Genomic DNA, 22,351 nt, shown 5'->3' with positions numbered 1-22,351 from the left:
GCAAACTGGCATTTCCCAAGGAGGACTCTGCATTATGCACTGTTAATTGTGGACTAAATGGATCAGAGATAGGGATAGAGTTTCTAAATAACCCTATCCACTCTAGAGCAATGTCAAGTGCTAAAAGGAACCTAAAAAAGAACTGAGAATCCAAAGCAATAATGGGCACGGGGTTTCTGGCAGTGGGGTTGCCATGGAAGATGCCCTTATGCGGCTGTGAAATACCCTCCTTAGGCTTGTGTGTTTGAACACCGGGCATTCAGCTGCTGGTGCTTGGGAAGGTTAGGGAACCTTTAGAAGGTTGCGACTTGCTGGGGTCACCGAGGGGGGGGGGGCTTGTCTATTCACAGATAAATCCTGTCCTGTCCACTTTCTGCCTCCTAACTGACACAGTCGGACCAGCTGCCTCATGATCCGACTTCCACCCCCTCCCCACCACGCTGGACTCTGTTGGCTCGAAACGTGAGCTGTGCTTCCCTTGAGTGGCTTTGGAGGGGTATTTTGTAACAGCAGCCGGACAAATAACTAAAAAGGACCGTGTGAAGAGCTGCCTGCCCTGTTATTTGTGTTGTGACAGAAAAATGGGAATTTCACTTTGGCTGAAACAATCACACACTGGAGGACTTCCAAAGGCAAACTCAGGGTCTATGGACGTGAATTCATATTCAAGTTTACACACATCCACTTCCTCCGATGACAGAGTCTCAGAACGACATTCAGGTGAGCTGGGCAGCCAGGAAGAGCCCTGGGCCTGCAGCTGTCTCTCTTACCTCCATGTCATCCCTCTGCTCGCTGTTTTCTTCATCCTGGCCACCGTTTTTCGGCATGTAGGCCATTTTCAACCTCAAAAACCCTTTGACGCGAGATTTATGACTACATACAGGAAGAGAACCAGTTGTAAAGGATATGGCTTGCTTCCATTCTTTAAGGTGTTTGCTGAAACTGTCCTCAGAGAAAGCAGCACTACAAACACTCACCCCTACCCCTAGCCACAAGCCTCACCCCTACATTCACCTGCAATCCTCACCCCCATAACCATTCACAAAACTCAACCTTACACCCACCCACAACCCTTTTCCCTACACCTACCCACAATGCTCACACCTATACCCACTAGCAAGCCTCAGCCCTACAACCACCCACCAGCCTCACCCCTATACCCACCCACCAGCCTCACCCCTACACCTACCCGCAAGCCTCACCTTCTAGGTCGCAGGAGAAAATCCTTAAACGTATAGGGTCTCTCCATGGTTGGATCTTCTGTCTAGGGGAAGAAAAACCAATTAGCAGAAAAGCAACATTCATAGCAATTTCATATTTTTGACACTCTCATCAGGAATATGAAGGATATATTTTTAGGACACGCCAAGGGTAAAAAAAGAGCTGGTTCCTCAACAGGCACTTAGCCAATTAATTAAACACCTTCCAGGCCCACGGAAGCTTGTCTGCTTAAGATCCACTAGATGTCACTATCTACATCAGGTTCTAGTAGTCAAGCCCAGCCAGAGACAAATGACAAAATTATAGCCACCACAGCCAAGTGTAATTTCTAACTGCAGGGTATGGCCTCAATCTCCCAGAGTCGATTAGCTCTGGAAAACCAACGGTCAGTGGTGCCTCATTATCCCTGGGACTGAAGAAACCTAAACACAGAGTTAAGCAGAATGCAAGGCCTAGCCTTGGGATGCAGCTGCACGCCTCACATTGAAAGATGAAGTCATCAGCTTAAGGTGAGTCGATCCTATCTCCCATGCAAAGCATCCAGGGAGCCCTCACTCCTCCCACTGGGCTCTTCCATGAAGCTGTGAGTGAAACTGGGCTGCGTTCCTTAGCTTGTCAACTTGACACAAACTAGAACCATCTGGAAATTGGAAACCCTGAGCGAGGGATCACCCCCCCACCCCCCATCACATCAGCTTTTTGGCAGGTCTGCCCGATACTTCTTTGATTAATGGTTGATGTGGGAAGTACCAGCCTACTGTGGGAAGTGCCACGCTGGGCAGGTGGTCTTGACTTAGATAAGAAACTTAGTTTGGTAGCTTCCTTCAAGGTCTCTGCTCCAGTTCCTGCTCTCAGTTCCTGCCCTGGCTTCCCTCCATATTAAACCTTTCCCTCCCAAGTTGCTTTTGGTCCACACTTGTTTATCACAGCAACAGAGAAGCAACCAGTAGTACGGGATGTATGCTCATTTGGTAAGACATTGGGATTCATTTTAATGTGCAAAATTGGTTGGCTAATAAAGCAGGAAATTGGGGGAAATTTGTGCCATTATTTTTTAAAACATTGTTCATAATCAAACCTGAAATACTTGATCTTTCAAATTAAACGCAATCCAAAATATTTGCTTTTATAGGAAGAGAGGCAAACCACAATACAATGATGTATTATGTCAAGAGAATGAAGAGAGAGTATGTATTTACATTTGAATTCTGTTTACATCCTTTCTTCCTAATGGCTTCAGATTCTCCTATTCCCCACCCCCACCCCCTTTTCCTGGCGTGCATGTACCTACTGTGTGCTGGCCAAAGGACAACCTTACACACTGGCCACCTTCTTTTTCTTCTCTCAATGAACTGATACTCATTGATTAGGCTAGATACTCATTGATTAGGCTAGTGTGGCTGATCAGAAACCCAGGGTAGGGGGCTGAGGGTATCTTCCTGTGCCTGCTTCCTCACTGCTAGAATTGTTTGTTTGTTTATTGTTTTTTGTTTTTTGCTTTTCAAGACAGGATTTCTCTGTATAGCCATGACTGTCCTGTAGATCAGGCTGGCCTCAGAAATCTGCCTGCCTCTGCCTCCCAAGTGCTGGGATTAAAGGCATGCGCCACCACTGCCCGGCCCTCACTGCTAGAATTGTAAGGCATACGATTATATTCATATGTACACACCATAATGCCTTTTCATTTATTGGCTTTATATGTTTTCTCAAACAATATATTTTGATCATATCCTTTCCTGCCCCCCATTAAGTCCTCCTAGAGACTATGTCCCTACACACCCAACTTCAAATTCTGCCTCTCTTAAGAAACCCCTAAAATCAAAACAAACCCCAAAGATAAAAATATACCAAATTAAATCAAACCGAACCAAAAAAGCACACACACACACACACACACACACACACACACACAAACAAAACCAGGGGATCTGTTTTGTGTTGGCCAGCTCCTCCTGAGCAAGTGGCCTGCCCTGGAGTGCAGTTGATGTACTCAACGTTGCTCCATTGGAGAAAGTCGATTTTCTCTTTCCCAGAAGGCATCAACTGCAAGCAGCTTCTTGGAGAGGGACAGGGCTCTGTCTACTTCCCCTTCTCCATGCTGGGATTTTTTTTCCCCCTGAACTTGTGCAGCTTTATGCGTGCTGTCTCTGTGAGTTCGTGCCTGTGTCAGTCCTGTGGGCTCTGGGGACTGAACTCGGGGACTTCAGTTTTCACTTCAACCTTCTGAGCTCTCAGCAAACTTTGCCCTGTTCTTACCCCAGTGATACGAAAATTCCTTCCTGCGCCCATGTGACCAGGTTTTACATCTTCACCCCACTGTGACGATCTCCCTGACACGCCTGAAGACCTTAGTTAAATCTCAGGAATGCACTTGATGGGAGTGAAGAACCAACTCTAAAAGCTTGTTCTCTCACCTCTGCATGTACCTGCCAATATACACATACACAAATAATAATAATAATAATAATAATAATAATAAAAGACTATTGAGAAAGAATACTAATGCCGACAATTGTTGTTTTTTAGTAATTTTAGTCAACATAAAGGAAAATTCTGGTGGCATCGGAGTGCCTGGCCTGAGGGTTGTAGGGATGTGGGAGGGGCTGCCACAGCACCTAGCCTTGGATGGAGAACAAATTCAACGGTAGAGGGAAAAGACTAACAGCCTGCAGGGCTGTTGGTGGGCATCGGTGAGGAACTGAGGAGGACTAGAGGGCTCTGGACACTCTTCTGTTCACATATCAAGCAAGAAAACACATAGAGCAAGAAGCAGGCCCTGAGTCTATGTTCTGTCTTCACTACTTTATAGGGCTGGGTGGTCCTTCTGTCTGTCTGTGGGCTCTGGTGTCCTTGTCTGTAGTAACGAGGGCTTCCTGAATTGTGAGGATTAAACTAATCAGCTAAGACAGTGGTCTACACACAGCCCACACAAGGTGCCAGACACAGTCCTGGCCACTGTCATCGTGGACCAGCTCCACCTGGGGTGCTGCAGACTCAATGAATGCCACGCAACAAAAGGCAGGTGCAAAATACCCTTCACGGAAAATCCTCTAACCCAGCATTTCTTAGCCTGGGGATCACTTGACCTCTACCCCCACTCCCCTCCACAGGGGTCACCATAACAATCTGTAACAGTAGCAAAATTACAGTCATGAAGTAGCAACAAAGCTAATTTTATGGTGGGGAGGGGGGGTCACCACCACATGAGAAAATGTACTAAAGGGTTGCAGCATTGGGACGGTTGAGAACAGTTGCTCTAACACTAACCATTCACCTTAAAGGCAGTGTTCCCCAAAGAGAAGGCAGTGGTGAATTCCAGACTGGAGAACAGACTCACACTCGACTAGACTTTCCTTTCTTCCACAGACATTGCTGAGTTTCCCTCTCCCTAAGGTCTTTAAGTAAGTGCCTCCCCACCCCCCCCCTTCCTCAAAAAGTAGACCACAACAGAGAAAGATGCAGAGAGTTGACTTGAAGCATACTGCACTATGGGACCTGGGGGAGGGAGGGGCATTTTTGTGGACAGTGCTGTCGTCTTAAAGGGAATGGCTATTTTTGCAGAATCCTTGTCTCTGTGATAGGTGGTGAAAATAAACCATCTGGAAGGCAAATGTAGGAGAAAGTTGCTAAAGGCCCAGACTTAAAAAACCCACCCGCCACTCCCCAGCCTCAGGTTCCTCCTGCCTCTGTCGGCCATGGTGTAGGCACACCTCAGTACTGAAGAACCAGTAGCAGGCCCAGCAATGTCGCCAGCTGGGATAAACCACCCTTCTCTCTGGACCCAGGCTTCCTCACCTAGAAAATGCCCTCAGGAAGAGATGGTATTGAAGAAGAGATCAGGAAGAGATGGGCACACCCGAGAAAGCATCGTTATCCTGCCCGCGGCTATGAACGTAAGAACATATACCACCTAGACTACCTTAGGGTCCACTCTCCTGAACATGCTCCACACTAGGAAAGCAGTCAGCCCATGCTGCACAGATACAACCGTGGCTGAGATGGAGACATTTACATTTCTGTAACAGCGTCTCTCTACCCAGTGCAATGACTGCCCAAGGATCCAGAGAATCTGGAATTGGCAGCGGTGGAGAACATTAAGAGCTGTGGGGGCGACAGGGAGGCATAGAAGGGAAGAGGCGGGAGAAGGTTCCAGGGTGCAACGGGAGAACACCTGTCAGAACTTCATCCTGTTATCAGGGATGCCTTCAAGTTATTTTTATCCCTAATCAGAAGGTGGAAGATACACTATGCCCAGTTTCAATCATGGACGGCATGTAGCAAACGGGTCTGAAAAGAGAAGTTTCAAAGGACCAGCAATCATACTTGGCCACAGCCAAGGCTGTTCCTGTGGCCCTGTGAGGACAGCAGGAAGCCCACTGGCAGGGCTGTGCCTGTGAGCAGCTGGTAGGCGAAAGGACTGTTCTCATTTACAGCCTCTCATCTCCTCTGCAGGCCTCCGTCCTGCTGCCATCCTGCATCTCCTTGGTAACAAGTGTGTCACCAAGGCCTCGAGCCTCTGCTCAGGGAATACTGGAACTGCTTTGATGCAACCTGGCCTTGCCTCTGAGGGCACTCTCCTCGTGTAGGAAAGCAGGGGCCCAGAAAGGAACCTTAGAGAATTCCCCTATCTTCAGATGGAAGGTGACCACATCTGACAGGCAGATTCCCATCTTTTAAAGCCGGTCCTTTAGCAATGTCTTAGAGCTCTGGCTGTTTCCTTTAGCTCTCTGTCCTACATAAATGTTCACTCCCCACATTTGCTCTGCCTCAGTCTTTTCCTCAAAGGGCAATAAAGGAGAAAATAAATACTGAAGATAAACAGTCAGGAATTGGAGAGAAGGAAGCAGATGTCCCAGCTGCCCCCACAGCTCAAACCACAGTTCCCTGTCCATTCCCTGTCCCTACACAACTGAAACCTGGGAAGTGCGACTACAGCCAGGACAGAAAGTGAATCAGGATTCTAAAATTACTTTGTTTCATCTTGAAGCCCTTGAGTACAAAGGGTGGAGGAATCCATGATCAAAGGAGGTGATTCGGATTGCTACTGTCACTGCCTCCCTCGCTTGCTTTGGGCTAGCAGGCAGTGACCACCCACCACGCAAGGCAGCTTTGTCTCCATCTCCTCTGCCCACCTCTTGGCTCCCAGCGTGCATGCACTTTCCTCCCGGCAGGCTGCCAATTTGGTCTTACATATAACAGCCACCTGGCCCACTACACTGCTTAATTAATCCTTGTGCCCAGGTATTGGCAATGGACTGCGGCAGAGATGTGGGTTCCACGAAGCTGAAGTTTGTACCTCCGTGCTTGTACATTAGCAGAGGATACACTGGCCCTCTAAATTACCCTGTGGGCAGGGGGCTGGGAGTGAGGGTGAGGGGCTTCTCTGGGTCAGGGAACTTATGTGGCAAATGGACGCAGGAAAACGCTTAGCAAAGCGAGCCTGAGACTCTGAAGGAGAAGTTTGATATTGCAAGTGCCGGTATCTGCTAGGAACAGCTGTGGCTGGCTGTCGGTGAGGAAAGGGGCTTCAGCTGGTAGGTCTATAGTATTTCTCTCTCCAAACCACACACATTAACTACACAAAATGGGGCATTCAAGTTACTTAAAGCAAGTTCACAGCCATCTACACTAAGGTCACTTCTCCTTCCCCCTGGCCATCAAATCCCTGATTTCCAAAGAGCTTTCTGCCACGCTGGGCATCAGAAAGGAGCCTGAGACAAGACTTCCTTAAAGAATAAAGATGTACTATCCTAATTAACAAGACAGCAGCTCATCACTAGTTTGAAACACAGTCCTAAGGAATATACTTATTCAGCATGAAATCACTTTTATTGTTTCTGATTAATTTGGTTTGAAGTCTATTGAATGAAACCTCAGGCAAACACTGCATATTTTCTCTCACTGTGGTGTCTAGGAGGAAAAAAGGGGCCAACACACGGGAGGGAAAAGGAGAGAGCAGTAATGTATAGGAGGGACTACACCACTCCAAGTACATCAGATAGCTTAATAGGATGTGGGTGGAGGCACATGCTACCAAGCCTGATCGCCTGAGATCAACCCCATGGCCACTATGTAGAGAGAGAGGCTGTTCTTCTGGGTTATCCTCTGACCTCCATTTAAGTGCCATGGCAGAAGCACGTAGCACCAAGCACAATGAAAAATAAAGAGAGCATAATAATAGTATTTTAAAAGCTGAATATATATATATATGTGTGTGAGTATATATATGTGTGTGTATATATATGTATATATATATGTATATATATATATATATATATATAAACATGGAGGAACAGGTAATTAAGTAGTCTGTCAATTTGGATTTGGAAAAAAAACCCAATTTATTTTTATTTCTATGATCTCAATTCTGAAGGCTTTTATCATAATTGAAATTAAATACCTTGGTATAATTATGTGCAGAATTACAGAGAAATGGTGTGTAGCAAGAGGGGAAGAAAGAAACTGACAAGGCTTTCCAATGGGTTTTAGGATCCCTAGCCCATGGATGCCCTGGTAGTGGAGTATGGATCTAGGGAAAAAGGGAAAATGAGAACCACGTTGGACCCAAAGGAGGGAATTCTGGTCTAATTTTCGAAAGTGTCATCTGGTATTAATAGCCGCTTGCCAAAGTGGCTTATGTTTAAATCTTAATGAAAATAACAAATACTTGTAAGTGGGTTCTGTCATCACACCGGGCAGCATTTCAAACACTGGTATGTGGCTGCCATAAAACCAGCACTGAGCTCCACAAGAGAGAACTGGCTTTGCTGACGCACTTACCAAGACCAGAATCCCTCCTACCAGTAAATATTCGTTCAAGGAATGAATTCTCCAGCCGCTAATGCAGCTAAGTTGTCAATTAATAGCCATATACTTAGTCAGGCTCCTTAGCCCTTAAAAAGGCCAGGAGGGGTGGCTGCCAGGGCCACTGTCCCCACACTCCAGATCTCCATGGATCTTCTCCATTGTGTAAACATTTCTGCCTGTACACGTGCACATGGGTGTGAATGAGGCACCTCATGTGCACATGAGGCCAGAAGAGGGGCTTGTAGTCTCTCAAGTCAGCATTGTAGGCTGTTGTGAGGCACTTGATGTGGGTGCTGGGAACATAAGTTCTTCATAAGAACAGCCGAGTCATCTCTTAACCCCAGTAGGTCGACTGAAAGATTTTTCATCTTCTTATCTTCTCTTACCTAAAGGGGGATGCTTCTGACAACTGTTGCATCTGTAGGCTACATAGAGTCTAACCACAATGGAAGGGACTCTAGCCAGCTTGCGCATGGTGAGCATGGCTCTGGCAGGCCTTGCCCTTCTTCCTCCCCTTCTCCCCCTGCCTTGCTAAAAACTGTTAGATTACATTCCTAAAGCTAGCCACCAGGGTCTATTCCCATATTTGTTGACTTCCTCCTCCTGAGGATGACCACTAAGGCCCAGCTATCAAAACATTCAAGTCCAGCAATTGAAAGCCCCCTTTGGCTACCCTAATTAACATGTCCAATTAAAATTAAACACCTCATCCTGACATGGGGGACCCTTGTACCTTTATAAACTGCCATTTTTCCTATGTGCCATGTTTGTCTCTTCCTTATCTAGAGGCAGTCCTTGGTCCTGTTCCCCTCGTTGCAAATACCCTTCCCCATCTCCCTTGCTCCCTTTCTCCCCTCCCCCCTTTCTCCCTTTTCCTCTACCTCCTGTCTTTATCCCTTATCCCTGTCCTCTGTCCCTCTGAGGCCAATAAATCGTCTTTGTGCTGAGAACTTGGGGGTCCTGAGCTGATACCTTTTCAATAGCAATGGCTATGTAGCTGTCAAGATGAAAGGCCACCAAATAGACTGAACACGAACAACACATTCTAAGCTTGCCTGAGCACACAGAACGAACACTGGTGCAATTTTCCCACAAGTGTCTTACACACACAGCCAAATATAAATGTAATAGCTTCAAATCCAGGGTCTCATGGCCAAGTACATGCAGAATTAACCGCTTCTACTATCACACGGAGCACAAGGGATCTACCTTCACCTCCCCCCCTCTGCTTTCTACTGTAGTCCATATCCTTGGAGGTAGTTCACATGGGTCGCCCGAGTCGATCGGAAAACAGATATTTGCATTATAATTCATAACAGTAGCAAAATTACAGTTGTGAGATAGCCCGGGAAATAATGTTATGGGTGGGGGGTTCGCAGTGTCAGGACGTTGAGAACCACTGCTTTGTTGGGCTATGGTGCTATAACATAGGCTTCTCTCTGGGCATTTCCATAACCAGAAGAATGTCCTGTTTATTCTGTGGAATCTTAAAACTAAAAAAATAAAAATCTTAGTATATGTTAATTATATGAAATAATGACTTCCACTGTGCCCTTTTCATATATTCATATATTCATGGAATATATTTTGCTCACACAGTGATCTTCTTAATGAGCTGGTTTCTATTCTCATGTTGGGCCTTGATGGCACTGACTTCTTTGAAAGCTTACCCGGGTTACCACTCAGAATCCCAAAGCTCAGTTATTCCCTGTACTGAATTAGTCTGTAAAGAACACACCTCTATTCACTGGAAGCATGATGCCTTTTAAACCAGCCACCCCTAAATCACACAAAAGAGAGCATCCGGGAGAAAGGCGGTGGAACTTTTACTTATATCTCTTTTTGTTTTTTGTTTTTTGTTTTTTGTTTTTTGTTTTTTTTTTAGGTGGGGGTATCAGAGTCCTGCCTGGCCTCGAACTTGAAGAGATGACCTGCCTCTGCCTCTCAAGTGCTGGGATTACAGACTGTACCTCCACTCTCAGCATTTCTTTTTAACTTTTAAGGATGTAAAACAAACAAACAAACAAACCAAAAACCAAAACCAGGTGTCTCTGTGTCTGTGCATGTGTCTATGCATGTGTCTGTGCATGTGTCTATGCATGTGTCTGTGCATATGTCTGGTCTATGCATGTGTCTGTGCATATGTCTGTGTCTATACATGTGTCTGTGCATATGTCTGGTCTATGCATGTGTCTGTGCATATGTCTGTGTCTATGCATGTGTCTGTGTCTATGCATGTGTCTGTGCATGTGTCTGTGTCTGTGTCTGTGTCTATGCATGTGTCTGTGTATGTGTCTATGCATGTGTCTGTGCATATGTCTGGTCTATGCATGTGTCTGTGCATATGTCTGGTCTATGCCTGTGTCTGTGCATATGTCTGTGTCTATGCATGTGTCTGTGTCTATGCATGTGTCTGTTCATGTGTCTGTGTCTATGCATGTGTCTGTGTCTATGCATGTGCATGTGTCTGTGCCTGTGTCTGTGCATGTAGACGTATCTGTGCTATGTGCGAGTGCCTGCAGAGCCCAGAAGATCTCAGGACCCTTGGAGTTGGACTTGAGGTGTCAGTGAGCCACTGGACGTGGGTGATGCATTCTGAACTCAGGTTGTCTGGAAGAACGCAGCAAATGCTCTAAACCGCTAAGCCATCTCTCCAGCTCCTCACTTATGCCTCCTAAAGACTATGAGTCAATACTTTCCCTTGACAAATGCATGGTTCTTACTGTAGGGAAGAGAGTCTGGGGACAGCCACACGAAAAATGGCCAACTGATTAACATTGTCTCAAAGCATGACTTTCCAGTTTTCACCTGAAGAACACAACAGGGAAGCCCACAGAGTCAGGAATGCCTGAAGTCTTTTAGAGTTATCAGAGAAGAGGGAGCTTCAATTGAGAAAATGCCTCCATGAGATCAAGCTGGAGACAAGCCTCTGGGACCATTTTCTTAGATAGCAATTGATGGGGGGGAGGGCCCAGTCCACTGTGGGTAGAGCCATCCCTGAGCTGGTGGTCCTGGTTTCTGTAAGAAAGCAGGCTGAGCAAGCCAGGAGGAGCTGCCAGTAAGCAGCACCCTTTTGTGGCTCTAGGTTCCTGCCCTGCTTGAATTTCTGTCCTGACTTCCTCTGATGATGAACTGTGATGTAGAGGCATAAGCCGAATAAACCCTTTCCTCCCCAAGTTGCTTTGGTCATGGTGTTTCAGCACAGCCACAGTAACCCTAACTAAGACAGTTTTCTGTGCAGCTTTTGAGACACTCAGAGATTCTCAATAAGGCCTAAAAAGAATCATCCTGATTGGGGCTGGAGAGATAGCTCAGCGGTTCAGGGTGCTTCCTGCTCTATCAGAACGTCCATATCTAAAGTCCGTATCTCAGCACCCACATGGGGTGGCTCACAGGCACTCCAAGGGAGCTGGATACCTTGTCCCTGCATCTGTGGGTATGTACTCATGCCCCCTCCCTTGTGTGAAAAAAATTCTAGGTTTCGGATGTGGTTCTCATAGAAGCATTACGCAGTACAACCACAGGGTACCAGCTCTGTACATAGAAACACATGTATCTTAATGTGCTTGCTTCTTGAAGACTCTTCCTTAGCTGACATCTCAAGAGAGTGACATCATGGCTTGCCACTGCATTCCTTCCCAGTACATCTGCAGAGCCTCCCTTTCCTAGCACTCGCCATCGGAAACAGCCCTGGTTTCCACACACCAGGTTTGTACTGGCTCCTCCCGGGTCACTTTAGTTTATAGACTATTTATGCTCCGTGCTCACACAAGGGTTGAAACACACGATGCCCTTGTAAGGCAGAAGTATTTGATTCTCCTCTCATAGCTGTTACTTATGACACTTTGAGCTGCTTGGGGGTTGGGGGTGGGGTGGGGAGGAGAGGTGGCGGTGTGTGTGTGTGTGTGTGTGTGGGGACGAAACAGTCTTAGGAATGTCAGCTGGTATATGAGCCATCTATTTACACTGACACAGGGTGCAGGTGACTCCCCCAAACTGCAATCACAGTCCACAGCCCCCTCTGTCTTCTCACTGAGATGGGAGGAAGGGAGGCGGGGCCACAGAGGCTAACCTGGAGCATTCTGAGGTGAGGGTGGCACCGTCAGTGAACAGGCACACTTACAACCAACAGAATCTTCTTTTCCATCTCCAACCAATTGGAAAGTCATAAACATACAGGCTGGGAAGCAGCAGCCTGTACAGGTGTAACGATTTTAACCAAAGGGGAAAGACCACCAAGCTATACCAAAGACTACACGGAAACAAAAACCAAGCCCTTAAGATGAACCTGGACGGGAGACGATAGCTATTCCATAAGGGGCAATGGCTAAAAGTGGAGGAGTAGAGAAATAAGGGAGGTGAGCCAGAGATGCTAACAAGGGCAGCCATGTGACAGATGGAGACTTTGACAGCTAAATTGACCTCTATCTGACCCCTCCAGAGGGATGCCGTCTAGCAAGAGCCATGGCCATGGCCCGAGCACACACTCCCCGTCTCAGCCCCTTTGTCATGTCTGTCATACTCTACAGACAGGCGCTGTAAAGCCCTGAAGCCCCCAACCCCAGCATGCAACCCAGAGTCTGGAACCGTCCTTACCGGAAGGTGACTAAGAGGCACGTCCACCTGGCCCAGGAAGTCGTCTCGTGTCTGTGAAGAAGAAAGCAAAGTGTTAATGGTGCCATCTGTACCCGAGGGCCCGAAGTTCTGTAAAACTGTCTTTCTGCACAGAGAAGAGAGTGATGCAGAACCTGGTATGGGTGCAGCAGGAAGGGGGCGGGATGGAGGCAGACGGCCAGGATGAGGCTCCAGGCTGTCACCAGCAGACCTGGAAGTGCAGCTCCAACATCTGGCCTTTAAGTGACTGATACTCTGTGTCTACCCCCCCAAAAGAAGGGTAAGGAGTCCTCTTGTAGAGCTGGGAGTGTGTGGCCAGTCAGGGAAGAGGAACATATAAGGCCATTTAGGGTTTGGGGGCAGAGTTGGACACAGCTTAAAAAAAGAAGGCAGGACAGAAATGTTTGGAACATTTCAACACGTACTTATCCTGCCATAAACTCAAGAGCTTCCCGAGAGCTCAGAGCCTGAAGAAGCATGGCTTAGCTGCTAATACATCTTATAAACTGCAGGTCGTAAAAAGGGAAAGAAGTGTTATACCCTTTTCCCCCCCTCTATCCAGTAAGTATGCTACTGGAGAATCCATGTCTGGGGAGGAAGTCTGTAATTTTGGATATGCTGTGTTCCTTGCTCTCTTGACCTACCATATAGCATGCTTCTTCATGTCTTAAATGGGACCAGTGTGGGGTTGGTTATGGGACTCACTGGTCTTGTCTCAGGCTTTGGGAGTCACCCGGGAAGTCAGAGCTCAGGGCTCCAGACTAGTGTGTCCAACAGCAGGCTCATACACATCCTGCAGTTATAGCACCTGTCTTGGCCTCTGGTGTTCAGAGGACCACAAATCAGCGGGCACACATCAGATCAAAACAACCGCCTCCCCCCTCTAGTGCACAGTTGTTTCTACTTCACGAAAACACATGAACGCTGGAAAATTCTTTGCATAGGATCAAACCCTTCCCACAGCTATCTGAAAAAAACAAAAATAAAAACTCCAAAACAAAATATATAAGAAACCCTTATCTGCACTGGGTTGGCTTACTAAGAAATATTCCAGTTTACAGATATCACTTGATCTTTTCCCATTTAGTAGAACAGCAGGTAAACACAAAGAAGGTTTATGGAAATAATTTATTCCAAGCTTGGATCTTTCCTTCTAGATAGATTAAAAAAGTGATTAACTGGAGAGCCAGCTTGTCTCTCCTCCAAAGGATGCATGACAGATAATGGAAACTCAGCATTGGACAGATGTGTCTGGAGAACTAGAGTCACCTCAATGTCTGCAGATCCACGTATGCATGTGCGCTCTACATTTGTGTGCATGCACATGCTCAGCTTGGGACAGAGAGGCTGGAGGTGTCATTCCTCGGGATGTCCCGTTCTTTGAGACAGGGTCTCTCATTGCCACAGAGCTCACCATGCATGCTAGGCTGGCCGGCCAGAAAGTCCTATAGATCCACCTGTCCCTGCTTACCCAGTGCTGGGATGACAGGATCGACAGATACATTGGCTCTGGGGCTTGAACTCAGGTCCTCATTCACATGTGACAAACGTGCTACCGACTGAGCCAGCTACAAATGCTTTTGAGGAATTTGGGGGTTCCTGCATTTTCTCAGCTACAATCCAACACGGGATCCTTGTCCAGCAAAAGGCTGGAAGGGAACTGCTGGCTGACACACTCTGCATGGGGAAACAGCAGTCAGCAGAAGGCCTAAAAAATGGCAGTACTTCTGCCTAGCTTACAGTTGCATCTACTGCCACCCTGACGCATACCAACGACAGTCATATAAGGAACTCAAGAGCAGGCTCATCTGTCCTCTACTTGGTTGACATTATACATTCCAGAGCTGTATAAATATCAGTTAACAAACAACAACCAAGCAAACAAAATAGATCTGTTGACTATCACCCATAATTGCACACGTGAGAAGAGCAGTACTACCATCTGTGGCTTTCTGTCCCCCTCTCCCCCAACTACTGATACTTGAAGGACACAGTGCACACTCATCAGGGGACAGGGGTATCTAAGAGACAACTCATGAATTGTGAGCTTGAATAAAGTTTAGCAAAAATTCAAGATCCATCTCTATGTGCTCCTGATGTTTTGCTGGAAAGACAGTAGTTTCAAACTGCCTACATGAGCTCAGCTCTAGCCAAGCCCAGACAGCAATGGCAGCAAACATTGTAAAGATGTGCATCCAACACAGGCTGTTTTGTGCTTAGGTAGCAAGCAGCAGAAGCAGGCACTTGCACCCGAGTGCTGTATGACCAGCCAGATGATGGAGTTCCTGCCTGGGCAGTGGTCTCCGAGCCCACCCCAACCTACACTCTGTGCATCTGAGTAAGTGCTGGAGAGCAAGACAAGTGCATACCAACTCTTTGGATGCTTCTCTTCTGATGATGCATCTCAGTTGTGGGGACTGCGATGGTGATATGATTTGGAATGACTTTTGGGGTTTCTGTTGATGCCCCATTTCATGCTACCTCATTATCAATTTGTTTACTGAATTCTCCGCGGCGGGCCATGCTGGGGGAATCTGCTCGCCTGTGGTCAGGTTTCCTCCTGGATTGGCAACAATGTTTCTCAAACACCCAGAGATAAAGATGCTTCATCAAGGAAGGAAACTGAAGGATTTTACTGATGTACACCAGGAGAGTTGGAAGTGGAAAACAAGCTTTGAAATAAAACAGAGATCAAGTGTGAGAAAGCATATGGTCAGAATAAATGGACTTAAACCGGTATTTCATCTGTCAATGAAGATGTGTTTGTATGAGAAATTCAGGTCTCAAAACATTCCCAAACCAAGGAGAGTTCTGGCAGCCGAGTGATGATGATGATGATTGATTGATTGATTGATTAGTTTAAGTGTTGGAGACTAATCCAGAGCCTCAGTGAGGCCAGTCTGGCACCCCGAAACAAGATGTCACAGAACCCCGAAACAAGATGTCACAGAACCCCGAAACAAGATGTCACAGAAGCAGCAGGAAGAGGTAAGTAAGCCCCCTGGAGGCCTTGATTTTAGAGGTGTACAACATGCAAAGGCGCTTCTGTCACGTGTTTGTGACAGACAGAAATCAGGGATGGATGACATGTGGAGGCTCCTGCCTAGACACCGACAAAGACAGTCTGTGGCCGTCACTGCCACAGAGTGACCTCTTAAAGCCATCATATAAAAAAGGTTAGTCATTTTTTAGTAATCTGCAACACAAAACCACTTCCATCAAACATGCTGACTACAATAAGCTACAAAACCCAAACTGCCACTCACAGCAAACCTGGTGTTTCTTGCGACTATCTGTAGAGGTACTCATGGTGTCCATTTCAACCAATATTACTCTTTTTTTTTTTTTTTTTAAACCCAGGGTGAAGACATGCAGGTGAGTAACAAAATCACTTATGCTCTCTTCCACAGTGAGAATGTTCACTGGAGCCTCTAAGACAGGCATGTCAGGTAAAAGAAAGTTTTCATTATATCATTGGAAAAGTGAATAAATATAGAGACCTTAGTGCTCACTCATTAAACACTGATGAACTCAGTTCAGGACCACCTCTCCTCCCTCATTCATTCATTCATTCATTCGTTCAGCTTATTCCCTGCCTCTTTTGCCTTTTTGAGCCAGGCAAATTTATATACCCCAGGCTAGCCTCCAACTTGAGATCTTCCTGCCCGGTCTCCCATACTACTTTGCCCCTTTAAAGGATGCACATTATGACCCTTTAAAGCAAATGTGCGCTGTATTTATGTTACGTTATGCACATATGTAGGTATGCTGTCATGGGTTTTGGATGCCATCAGGGTCAGACCAGGATCATAACCACAGCTCCAGTGAAACCCTACTGGAGACCCCAGTGTCCTGCACACACTGGTTAGAGATGGCAACCCTGCAGTGAACACGGGCTTATTTGTCTTTAAAATACGTGAGACTCAGTTTCTCTTGCAGGGTGAAATCCAAACTCACTAAGCACCCATCTGCAAGGGATGCTCTGACCCACAGACCAGGTGTGATGGTTTGTAAATCCTTGGACCAGGGAGTGGCATCATTTGAAGGTGTGTGGCCTTGTTGGATTAGATGTGACCTGGTTGGAATGGGTGTGTCACTGTGGGTGTGGGTATAAGATCCCCACCCTAGTTGCCTGGAAGTCAGTCTTCCACTAGAAGCCTTTGGATGAAGACATACAACTCTCAGCTCTGCCTGCACCATGCCTGCCTGGATACTGCCATTCTCCCACCTTGAAGATAATGGACTGAACCTCTGAACCTGTAAGGCAGCCCCAATTAAATGTTGTTTTTTATAAGACTTGCCTTGGTCATGGTGTCTGTTCACAGCAGTAAAACCCTAACTAAGACACCAGGAGACGGTGTAGACTTTGGAGTGGGCATGTTCCTTGAGAAACTGAGTCAGTGTGAACCTGGCCCACAAAACTGAGGGGCGGGGCAGGGGACTACTGGGGAATAAGAGTAGTTGGGAGCCAGGAAGGGTGGGTTCCCAGGGACCACACTGAGTCTCTAAGGCGAGACATATCACACGGATCAGCAATTATTAGAAATAATCCTATAGACCCTCATAGCTACATATGCCGGTAGTGATTGGTAAGATTTAAAATTTCCCCTCCTGGTGCTGGGAATCAAATCCAAGACCTCAGGCATGCAATGCAGTCTCTAACTCTGAGCTACACTGCAACCCTCATTGGAAAATGGTAAAGGAAAGTATCAGTGCCTCACAGGTAATACAGTGTTTTGAAGAACACTTTTCCATTACATGTGTGAGTGAACACATGGACTGAGCTGGGATTAACATGAGCTTATAGGAGCTGAAGGGATGGTTCAGCGGGTAAAGTGCTTGCTATTGCAAGCATGGTGACCTGAGCTTGGATCTCCAGGACTTATTGAAAAAGTTGGTATGGGAGGTTATATTCCCCCACCCCCACCCCCCACCCCCCACCGCCCACCCCCCACCCCCCACCTGTAAGCCAAGCATAGGAAGATAGAGACACAATCAATATTGACCTCTGGCCTCCACAGGCATAGGATACACACACCCCCACACACTTCCATCAACAAAAAATTGTTTCCTTTTACGTGATATGAAATCTCAAGGGACTCTATTGAAAACTGTCCAACGCTACTGCCTGAAGTTTTACCCTGGACATCTTTAAGTAGTAACTTTTAAGATCTTACAACAAATCCCAGTATACAGGATTTACAACGTTACACATCAATACAGACCACAGTTGTGTAGCCTCCCCCAGCCCTGAGTAAGCTGGCTCAGACCTTGCAGCCACTGAGAATGAGACCACCTGGAGTGGAGCCTTCCGACCTAGATGGCTTTATTGTTCTGTCGCCTGCTGCTGCTCTTCTCCAAGATGCAGCTACCGCTGAGGGGCTGAACTTGTCTTCCTGAGATATTCCGGAGATAGCCAATAACCTGTGGACTTGGTGACCTAATGATAACAGCTCTGACAGACTAGTGCTAACAACTTAGCAACAAAGAATCAAGAAGCCTGGCGTGGCAGGGGATGGGCCTCCCCCCCTTTATTAGCACAGACTCTTAGTAAACATTGGGCCATGATCCGAAAATTTATCTTGGTCTCTTTACTTCTCTCCTCTCCTTTAAATCTCCAGCCTCCCACTTGGAACCCAGTTAGTGTGGCCACAGGCGGCTACACAGTTGCACTTTTGTTTATAACTAAGACAAACATCACAACCTCCTTGAAGGAAGGGTAGCGGGCTAGCCACACATGCTACATCCACACGCAAGGCATCAAAAGGGTCAGCAACTCCTGGGGGCAATGATCCCATACAGAAACGCTGCTATGGATTTAATCAGTGTTTTTAAACCCACAGGTTACAGTCAGCAACCCACCCCAGCCTCTAAGCCTGCTGAGCCCTAGCAACAGTGTAGGGAACTGGTTTATGTTGGAGCCATTTGGAAGCATGCACGCTGACCTCTGAAGAACAAATGGCTTAAGTAACGTCCACAGAAACTTTTGGCTCAAATGTCACAAACACAGTAAGTCCTCCACAGCTCGGTATCCTGGGAGCCACCTGAAGGTGACAGTGCATTCCTTCTTCAGACCCTGCCTTACTCCTCAGGAAGGCACGACACAGGTTTTGTCATCACTGGCAAGAGAGAGACCTGTGTTTTCCTTCCACTTGTCAGGCGCCTCAGCCCCTACTATGTGGATAGGGGAGTGCAAAGAGTTAGAGGCCACCAAGAATTATTGGTCTCCACTCATTAGCCTGTGCAGCACAGGGCCCCAACTTTACTTCTGCCCACATATCGAAAGCTCCTGCTGTGGAGTTGCCCACAGCACGCACTGCTACAAGCCTCTATGCCTCCACCCACACCCATGAGCCCCTGATAAAGCTCTGTTCACATCCTCACCGTCCAAGCTTCTACTGTACCTCCACCATAGCCCGCACTGCATGAAATACACTGTACCTACATCCCACGAACCTGTTATGGGCCTCCATAGTAGTCCACCCTGCACAAGTTCTATTATACCACCTCCAAGAATGCACTATAGAAGCCCCCTGCACTTCAAGCCCTACTGCCCCTCCCCCTAGGGCTCCTCTACACAAGGTTGCCTTCACCTCTGACCATATCCCATAGGCCCACATTTCAGCACCTGGGGCCTCTGGCTTTAAGGAGAAATGCTTTAAAATGTTAACTTCATAGAGTGATGGTCATATGGTGTTCCACTAAAATCAAAGAAAAAGTGCCACAGTGAAATTCCTGAATCCCTGTGCTCCTATTCCAATTCGCTTTATATGTGTGAGAACACACACACAAACACACACACACACACACACACATTGGGGTGTGAAGTGGGAGGAAACTCCATGCACAGACATGTACACACACACACACACACACACACACACACACTGGGATGTGAAGTGGGAGAACACTGTGCTGACATGTACAGACACAGACAGACAGACAGACAGACAGACAGACAGACACACACACACACACACACACACACACACACACACACGGCGATTTAAGTGGCTCCCGTACTGCTGGCTCCTGCGCCACTCAACTTTGGTTGGTAGGGTTGAAATTTGTCACCCACTGAAACAGAGGAAGGTGCATCCTGGAGACATCCTATTTGTGACAACAAACCAGGCCCCCATGTCAACACAGTCTCACAGCAAACTCCCAGGACCTGAACAGGCTCCAGTGAAAGCAATCGGGGAGGTGGCATGGCTGCCCCACACCAGCTCTCCCGCCATCAGGAAGAACATCTATTTTAAGGAATGCTTTTCTTGAAAACACAAACAGAAGGCACAGAGAGGTAGATGGAGCAAGCAACAACTGTGCCGGCAGACGAGCAGCCCTGCCGTTGCAGTCTGGATGCAGTCCAGGGACATAACTAGGCCAGTATGCGCTGGGTCTTCATGGGCTCAAATGAGGTCCCAGCTGCTCAGGATTCTCAGCTCTGAGGCCAGGGAAATGATATCCCTAATGCCCTCTATGTTCTGGTGGGTGGCTGGAGGTGACTAGAGAGTACTCACTTGCTCTCCCCTTAAATACTGAGTGCACTCCAGATGCAGGGTCAGCAGAGGGACACAGGAACAATCCTTACAATATAAGCAATTGGTAATCAGAATTCAATATGGAGTCAACCGGAGGGTGTGGATGCTGGGTAGACTCTGAGGACCAAACCCCTTATGGGACAGTACTTCTAAGCTCAAAACATCTCCTCGTCCCTCTCAGACAGAGGATACCATATCTCTCATCACTTTGAGTAGGACAACCCACATGGCCAGTGCCGCTCTGTGTACAGATCCACGCATCCTGTAGCTTCTTTGTAACACAGCAGCCCTCACCCTTCCTAATGCTGTGACCCTTTAATACAGTTCCTCATGCTGGGATGACCCCCAACCACACCATTACTTTCCTTGCTAGTTCATAACTGTATTTTTGCCATGAATCATAACGTAAATCCTTCTCTGATGGTCTTTGGTGATTCCTGTCAAAGAGTCGGTCAACCTCAAAGCGGTCATGGCCCATAAGAACCACTGCTCTGACAGTGCTGTGACAGGCTGCATGGCCTGTTGTGGAATCCCTAGAATACTCTGTTCTGCCACGGGCCAGGATAACTGTAGGGGAGACATGTCTTTGAGCATTTGTGGGACTCTCGCCACGGATTAGTGCTGTGCGAAGAGTAGGCGGGGTTTTCCTACATCACTTGCCAACACACTTCCCTTCCCCAAGATGTTCCCATAAGACAACTTCATCCAAACAACTTCCTACGAAGACTCTCCTCTGTGGGGATTCTGGGTTGTATCAAGTTGACCGTCAGATCTATTCGGCAGAGTCCCAAAGGCGTCATGTGGCTTGTTTATGTGAGAGGAGGCAGTGGGGACATTAAACAGGAGATGACGGTCAGGAACAGCATTCTGGGAAGGTGGGCTGGTATTGAGAGCAGCTGAGGAATGTTTAAGTCTTCCAGGAATGGAAGGCTTGGTACGCACCCCCCTGGGCATTAAAGCTGGAGCCTTGTCCCCACTTGTGAATGATCCTCTAAGACCGATGCTCCCATCCTCACTCGGCATACACAATATGGAAGGCAAGAGGTAGAAGTCTACACCATAGGAAAGTATGGCGGCGTCTCTTTCCCCATTGCCCAGACGGCTATCCAGGAAACCAAGACTTGATGGTCTTTATAACCCTGTCCCTGTTTGTGAAGTTTTTTTTTTTTTTTTTTTTAAATCAGGCAAGGCCAAGGAACACTAACTATAAGCTACTGATAACTGTTCATAACTATAATCTATAACTGTGCCTCTTTTCAGAGGGAGGAGAACTCTGTCCCCTTCTGTGATCTGGGGGACAGTTTGGCTTCACAGTTCACTGGAGATCTGCTTCACTGCTATCTAGTGGCACATGGTTCCTGGTGGGAGACACTTTCTATAAAGCTAAGTTTTCCTTGTGGAACACAGTGCAGAGATGCCTGTGCTCTGCGGTACATCCTTCCCTCAGTACCTCCGTGTAGAGCAAGTTCAAAACAAAACAAAACCAAACAAACAAAAAACCAAAAAACCTTCAAAGAATATAACCTGTAGAACACAAGGTGAAAATTTCTGCAAGCTCTGCCTGTTACAAAGCCACCCCTGGGATGCTGACCTTTATGGCTAAATGACGATGTGTTGCTGGGTTCTCTCACACTGTGACTGACTAACTATGGACTTAGAGTGTTGAGGTACTGTTTGTCTTCATTTTTTAGTATGACCTTTTCAGGGTACTGGTCTTAAACTTCACTTGGGAAGTTTTAAAGTATAATTTGGAAGCCAATTTAAATATTGGGTATGTAAGAGTAGGGAAAGGAGAATTCTGGGTCTTGTCTCTTCACTTCAGTACCAAGGAATAGAATAACTGTGGATAACTAATACCGAATAGTGAAAGTAAACAACGAAGGTGAGGAAGCAGTATGAATTGAGGGGATAGTGAACAAAAGTATATAACGGGCTCTGTATCATTTACTATTTTGCTTCATTACCATGCTTGACACTCAAGGCCCTTCTTCACAGTCAGTGAATGAGATGCCAATGATCCATCTTGTTTTCTGGCTGGCCAAATGGTTTGGACATATGGAGAACTGCGAGCCAGAAACCGTGTATGACATGGTAGCTTGAGTGCGGGCAGGGTGTTCATTCATCCTTGGGTATTTCATGACTGAGGACGCTAAGTTAGACTCACAGAG

The 22,351-nt window shown here is 46.9% G+C and overlaps 1 protein-coding gene across 13 annotated transcripts in view; it reads right to left on the bottom strand.

Annotated features, from left to right (window-relative positions):
- Nedd4l (NEDD4 like E3 ubiquitin protein ligase) overlaps positions 1-22,351 on the bottom strand; it is a 324,332-nt gene that overhangs the window by 58,647 nt on the left and 243,334 nt on the right. For all 13 annotated transcript variants that reach the window (XM_029471742.2, XM_021151067.3, XM_029471743.2 and 10 more), the window contains 3 exons: positions 12,625-12,675; positions 1,203-1,264; positions 771-873 (listed from right to left, as the gene is read on the bottom strand). In XM_029471742.2, the coding sequence (XP_029327602.1) occupies positions 771-873; positions 1,203-1,264; positions 12,625-12,675 (216 nt within the window). The remainder of the gene's footprint in view (positions 1-770; positions 874-1,202; positions 1,265-12,624; positions 12,676-22,351) is intronic.

Source organism: Mus caroli, unplaced genomic scaffold (genome assembly GCF_978045245.1).
Source record: "Mus caroli unplaced genomic scaffold, Mus_caroli_1 scaffold_19, whole genome shotgun sequence".
Lineage (NCBI taxonomy): Eukaryota > Metazoa > Chordata > Mammalia > Rodentia > Muridae > Mus > Mus caroli.
This window is presented reverse-complemented; position numbering and strand designations above follow the sequence as displayed.